Raw genomic sequence first — 7,497 nt, forward strand, 5'->3', positions numbered from 1 at the left:
TTAATTTTTCCAACTCAACAGAAAAACTTTGTATTGTATGTTAAGTTTGAAATCACACCTCAAAGTTGTCCCTTCTCTTGTCACCGCAGAATCGCAATGACATAAAGAATGGTTCGATACTGCGACTAACAACATCTCCTGTAAGTTTGGGTTATGTATTCATCATGTGGTCCTAAAACATATTGGAAGAGTCTTTGTTCATGGAGCTCCAATAGTTTCATGTTATAAGGCTAAATCTTCTTTTGATATTTTTAACCTTTTCTCCATTTAACAGTGAAGTTGAAACTCACATTTCAGAGTAAAGGGGAATTTCAGAGTTAAGTGGAAAGACACATTTAATGGTTAACTTAAATGACTCATTTAACTTACACAACCATTCGGCCATCCTGCCTTCCTGTTCGTAATGTGAAGATTTAGTTAGATACTGAGCATTTTGACTGAGTGTCTGCCATCCCTATCATGACATCTCGCCTGTCCCCTCCTCCCTCCCGTCTTCTTCCTCTAATCCCCCGGATAGATAGAGAGGGTGAGGGGCCCATGCAGAAACGTCTGCTCCAGTATACTCTTGAGGGTTAGATGGATTTCTTTCGTTTTCACCTTCTCTGCATTCTTGTTATGGCCTGGCTTCTCCCTTGAAGCCAATAACAGTCCATGCTAATGACATGACTGTAAAAGGAGAAGCCCTGATTTAGCATACATACTGTATAATAGATTAGCAGCACCATCCACACAAGACCTCAAGAACTGTATACAGATGTAGGATCTTACTTTGAGCCAGTTTGCTACAGCATAACCTTGTAGCAACAGGAAATATGAACTATTATGTGGATTATAATTAATGTACATTTTTGTAGGGGTTGATACATTTTTCGTAAGGGAAAATCAAATATGAAATTTCAAAGTTGAAATTAGAAACTTCAGAAGCCTTTTTAAACCTCAAATACACTACAAGCTGTGAATGTTCTGCATTACAAAGATCCTACATCTGTAACCCTGCTCTCTCCCCTCTCTCTCTCTTTCTCTCTCTCTTTCTTTCTCTCTCTTTCTCTCTCTCTCTCTCTCTCTGTCTCGCACGTGCGTTCCCACTCTCTCTCTCTCTCTCTTGCTCTCTCGCGCTCTCTCTCGCTCTTTCCCCCTGCTACCAGGCCCAGACTGTACTCTATAGGTTGTCCAATCAAAAACGCATCTTTTGACCAATTCGTTTTTACCCTTATAGGATGGCCAGAATTAGGGTGACTAAATCAATGGAGGCCCGAAAAAAGTGGTCAAAGATCAGGAAAATAGCATTGCGTCAGCTAGGTTGGATGCTGTGCGAGAATTAAGGCTAACTGACAGGTTCACCATTGAACTGGTCATCTTTCTTCTTGAATCCACAGGATATAAAACAATATAGAGGTAAGATAGATAGATATAGATTTTGAGACATTTCATATTTTAGTATACACTTTTCATATTAATGTGAAATTCCTCTTCATTTTCGAAGATTTCTAACAAAAACAAGCTCTGTGAAACGTGACATGCTAATTTAGCTTTTTGTGACCCCCTAAAACAACTTTGCAGATGACTACCACAACATGTAAACTCCTCAAACGACTACCACAACGTGTAAACTCCTCAAACGACTACCACAACGTGTAAACTCCTCAAACAACTACCACAACGTGTAAACTCCTCAAACGACTACCACAACCTGTAAACTCCTCAAACGACTACCACAACCTGTAAACTCCTCAAACGACTACCACAACCTGTAAACTCCTCAAACGACTACCACAACGTGTAAACTCCTCAAACGACTACCACAACGTGTAAACTCCTCAAACGACTACCACGTGTAAACTCCTCAAACGATTACCACAACGTGTAAACTCCTCAAAAGACTACCACAACGTGTAAACTCCGTAGTCTCCTCAAACGACTACCACAACCTGTATACTCCTCAAACGACTACCACCTGTAAACTCCTCAAACGACTACCACATGTAAACTCCTCAAACGACTACCACATGTAAACTCCTCAAACGACTACCACAACGTGTAAACTCCTCAAACGACTACCACAACGTGTAAACTCCTCAAACGACTACCACAACGTGTAGTCTCCTCAAACGACTACCACAACGTGTAAACTCCTCAAACGACTACCACGTGTAAACTCCTCAAACGACTACCACAACGTGTAAACTCCTCAAACGACTACCACATGTAAACTCCTCAAACGACTACCACGTGTAAACTCCTCAAACGACTACCACAACCTGTAAACTCCTCAAACGACTACCACAACCTGTAAACTCCTCAAACGACTACCACAACCTGTAAACTCCTCAAACGACTACCACAACCTGTAAACTCCTCAAACGACTACCACAACGTGTAAACTCCTCAAACGACTACCACGTGTAAACTCCTCAAACGACTACCACATGTAAACTCCTCAAACGACTACCACAACATGTAAACTCCTCAAACGACTACCACAACGTGTAAACTCCTCAAACGACTACCACAACGTGTAAACTCCTCAAACGACTACCACAACGTGTAAACTCCTCAAACGACTACCACAACGTGTAAACTCCGTAGTCTCCTCAAACGACTACCACAACGTGTAAACTCCGTAGTCTCCTCAAACGACTACCACAACGTGTAAACTCCGTAGTCTCCTCAAACGACTACCACAACGTGTAAACTCCTCAAATGACTACCACAACGTGTAAACTCCGTAGTCTCCTCAAACGACTACCACAACGTGTAAACTCCGTAGTCTCCTCAAACGACTACCACAACGTGTAAACTCCGTAGTCTCCTCAAACGACTACCACAACGTGTAAACTCCGTAGTCTTCTCAAACGACTACCACAACGTGTAAACTCCTCAAACGACTACCACAACGTGTAAACTCCTCAAACGACTACCACAACATGTAAACTCCTCAAACGACTACCACAACGTGTAAACTCCGTAGTCTCCTCAAACGACTACCACAACGTGTAAACTCCGTAGTCTTCTCAAACGACTACCACAACGTGTAAACTCCGTAGTCTCCTCAAACGACTACCACAACGTGTAAACTCCGTAGTCTCCTCAAACGACTACCACAACGTGTAAAGTCCGTAGTCTCCTCAAACGACTACCACAACGTGTAAAGTCCGTAGTCTCCTCAAACGACTACCACAACATGTACACTCCTCAAACAACTACCACAACATGTAAACTCCTCAAACAACTACCACAACGTGTAAACTCCTCAAACGTTGCTGGGATAAAGCGGCACCGCTCTGTCAGAGCTCAGTGCTTATTATCAGCTGTATTAGGTTATGAAGTCCGACTTTTTGGTTATGATGTGACTGATATGTAAGAGAAAGACCCCACGGAACGATTCAGAACATGAAGAATCATATCCGCCTTGGTAAAATGTAACATAAGGAAGTGAGATTTCATCACCAAAGCACGTTTTCACCTACTCTGGGCAGAGTGAGTGGGCACTATTTTCTCTCTCCTTTTGACTAGCCTGGGTACCAGTTTGTGTGTGTCATCATGTTTGGCATGACAAGGAGTGGCACAAACAGGTACCCATGCAACCTTTTGACGCCAGTCTTAGACAGCTGCCTTTTCTATTACCCCTGACTCGACCCTATGTACGGTAGATATACGGTGAGCTCCAAAGGTTTTGGGACAGTGACACATTTGTTTGTTTTGGCTCTGTACTCATAGCATGCAATGACTATATTAAGCTTGTGAATCTACATATTTGCTGGATTCATTATTTGGGCACAAAATAATCTGAAACTCAACCAAAACAAACTGCAAATGTGTACAAGTTTGAGGAGTCACAAGCTTGATGTAATCATTGTGTGCTAGGAATAAGGGACCAAATACTACATTTTTGACTACTTTAATACACAAGTGAATTTAACCCAATCATTTTGGTCCCCTAAAATGGGGGGACTATGTACAAAAAGTGATGTAATTTCTAAACAGTTCACCTGATATGATTGAAAATACCCTAAAATGAAAGCTGACAGTCTGCACTTTAACCTCATAGTCATTGTATCATTTCACTGTGTTTGTGTATGTACACTGAATGTAGAAAATATTAAGAACACCATCCTAATATTGAATTGCACCCCAAACCACCCCCCTGCCTCCTTTTGACCTCAGAACAGACTTCATTTGTCAGGGCATGGACTCTACAAGGTGTCGAAAGGGATGCTGGCCCATGTTGACTCCAATGCTTCCCACAGTTGTGTCAAGTTGGCTGGATGTCCTTTGGGTGGTGGACCATTCTTGATACACACAGGAAACTGTTGAGTGTAAAAAACCCAGCTGTGTTGCAGTTCTTGACACAAACAGTTGCGCCTGGCATCTACTACCATACCCCGTTCAAAGGCACTTAAATATTTTATCGTATCCATTCTCTCTTTGAATGGCACACATACACAATCCATGTCTCAATTGTCTCGAGGCTTAAAAATCCTTCTTTAACCTGTCTCCTCCCCTTTGTCTACACTGATTGAAGTGACATCAATAAGGGATCGTAGTTTTCACCTGGAATCACCTGGTCAGTCTGCCATGGATAGAGCAGGTGTTCTTAATGTTTTGTACACTCAGTGTATATCCGGTGTATAACCCCTGTCACTGCCCTCTCCCCGGCTGTCTCCCCCTCCCCTCCAGTCTCAGACAGCGGCCCAGCTCCACGAGAGGATCCAGTCATCCAGTATGGATGCCAAGCTGGAGGCTCTGAAGGACCTGGCCAACTCTTCCAGAGACGTCACCTTCGCCCAGGAGTTCATCAACCTGGATGGCATCTCACTGCTCACACAGATGGTGGAGAGTGGCACAGAGTATGTACTTCCTCTCTCCTCCTTTCCTTTCCCTTCTTTTATTCTGTCTTTTCCGGCAGCCCCACCTCATTGCCAAGCAATGTTCTCTTAAATGGTGGTCTGCCTCTGTCTCTGCCTGTCTCACTGGGCTTTGGGCCTGGTAAGCTGTCTGTGTCCCAGATGGCATCCTCTTCCCTATATAGTGCACTACTTTTGATGCAGAGCCAATAAGGTTCAGGGCAAAAGTACTGTAGGTAATAGGGTGCCATTTTGGAAGCGGTCTCTGTCTCAGCGGAAGGTTACGGCAAGGGCAGGAAGTGGCATTTGCTGAGGTGGAGATTCTCCACCGTGATGTTGACTGGAACCCCATGGGGGGAGGAGGCAGGGGGAGAGGGGGGAGGGAGAGTAGGGGAAGGGGGCAGTTTGAGCTCACAGTCCCACTGCCAGAAACCCAGAGAGCCAGGGAGGGAGAGGAGAGCCAGGGAGGGAGAGGAGAGCCAGGGAGGGAGAGGAGAGCCAGGGAGGGAGAGGAGAGCCAGGGAGGGAGAGGAGATCCAAGGTCATGCTGTGTGATTGCAAAGTCAAAACACACATTGGAGACTCACTCACAGTCAAAGCAAGCACACACACACACACACACACACACACACACACACACACACACACACACACACACACACACACACACACACTCTTTCTCACACACGTACACCCCCCCATTCAATCACACACAGTCAGTCGTCTCCAGTCACCCATAGCTGTTTGCACTGTACTGTACTGAACAGCCCTGAATCCAACCAAATGCTTGTCTTTCCCAGCAGACCCTCATTAAAGGCTAGCCTGGGGCTCTGGACACAGCGTTTACTGGCTGAGAGGGCATCAGTGGTCTGAAACATATCACACACACACACACACACACACACACACACACACACACACACACACACACACACACACACACACACACACACACACACACACACACACACACACACACACACACATATGCGTTCTGCTACATGACATACTCATTAAGCCTCCCCAGCCCAGAGAGACTTCCCAGTCAGTAGCAGCTCACATGCAAAGGGCTTCACCATCACCATGCGAGGTCAGCCCTGATACAAACACTCACTCTCTCTGATAGACCAAACACACACTCTCTCTGATAGACCAAACACACACTCTCTCTGATAGACCAAACACACACCTCTCGTGCCCCCCCCCTGATAGACCCCCACCCCGAGACCACACACACTCTCTCTGATAGACCAAACACACACTCTCTCTGATAGACCAAACACACACTCTCTCTGACTGGAGAGCACAGCTGAACTCATCTAACTCTTGACACTTGGAATTACTTATTAGTGTATCTCCCTTCTACAATAAGAACTAGTACCTTCCATTCTGTTAGTGTATCACCCTTCTACAATAAGAACTAGTACCTTCCATTCTGTTAGTGAATCTCCCTTCTACAATAAGAACTAGTACCTTCCATTCTGTTAGTGAATCTCCCTTCTACAATAAGAACTAGTACCTTCCATTCTGTTAGTGAATCTCCCTTCTACAATAAGAACTAGTACCTTCCATTCTGTTAGTGTATCTCCCCTCTACAATAAGAACTAGTACCTTCCATTCTGTTAGTGTATCTCCCCTCTACAATAAGAACTAGTACCTTCCATTCTGTTAGTGAATCTCCCCTCTACAATAAGAACTAGTACCTTCCATTCTGTTAGTGTATCTCCCCTCTACAATAAGAACTAGTACCTTCCATTCTGTTAGTGAATCTCCCCTCTACAATAAGAACTAGTACCTTCCATTCTGTTAGTGTATCACCCTTCTACAATAAGAACTAGTACCTTCCATTCTGTTAGTGAATCTCCCTTCTACAATAAGAACTAGTACCTTCCATTCTGTTAGTGAATCTCCCCTCTACAATAAGAACTAGTACCTTCCATTCTGTTAGTGTATCTCCCCTCTACAATAAGAACTAGTACCTTCCATTCTGTTAGTGAATCTCCCCTCTACAATAAGAACTAGTACCTTCCATTCTGTTAGTGTATCTCCCTTCTACAATAAGAACTAGTACCTTCCATTCTGTTAGTGTATCTCCCTTCTACAATAAGAACTAGTACCTTCCATTCTGTTAGTGTATCACCCTTCTACAATAAGAACTAGTACCTTCCATTCTGTTAGTGAATCTCCCTTCTACAATAAGAACTAGTACCTTCCATTCTGTTAGTGAATCTCCCCTCTACAATAAGAACTAGTACCTTCCATTCTGTTAGTGAATCTCCCTTCTACAATAAGAACTAGTACCTTCCATTCTGTTAGTGAATCTCCCTTCTACAATAAGAACTAGTACCTTCCATTCTGTTAGTGTATCTCCCTTCTACAATAAGAACTAGTACCTTCCATTCTGTTAGTGAATCTCCCTTCTACAATAAGAACTAGTACCTTCCATTCTGTTAGTGAATCTCCCCTCTACAATAAGAACTAGTACCTTCCATTCTGTTAGTGTATCTCCCTTCTACAATAAGAACTAGTACCTTCCATTCTGTTAGTGAATCTCCCTTCTACAATAAGAACTAGTACCTTCCATTCTGTTAGTGTATCTCCCCTCTACAATAAGAACTAGTACCTTCCATTCTGTTAGTGAATCTCCCTTCTA

At 43.6% G+C, this 7,497-nt stretch overlaps 1 protein-coding gene across 6 annotated transcripts in view; it reads left to right on the forward strand.

The window, feature by feature from the left end:
* LOC106570440 (engulfment and cell motility protein 1) overlaps positions 1 to 7,497 on the forward strand; it is a 201,828-nt gene that overhangs the window by 96,056 nt on the left and 98,275 nt on the right. For all 6 annotated transcript variants that reach the window (XM_082961266.1, XM_045694888.2, XM_045694887.2 and 3 more), the window contains 2 exons: positions 90 to 140; positions 4,678 to 4,847. In XM_082961266.1, the coding sequence (XP_082817392.1) occupies positions 90 to 140; positions 4,678 to 4,847 (221 nt within the window). The remainder of the gene's footprint in view (positions 1 to 89; positions 141 to 4,677; positions 4,848 to 7,497) is intronic.

Source organism: Salmo salar, chromosome 14 (genome assembly GCF_965601325.2).
Source record: "Salmo salar chromosome 14, fSalSal1, whole genome shotgun sequence".
Lineage (NCBI taxonomy): Eukaryota > Metazoa > Chordata > Actinopteri > Salmoniformes > Salmonidae > Salmo > Salmo salar.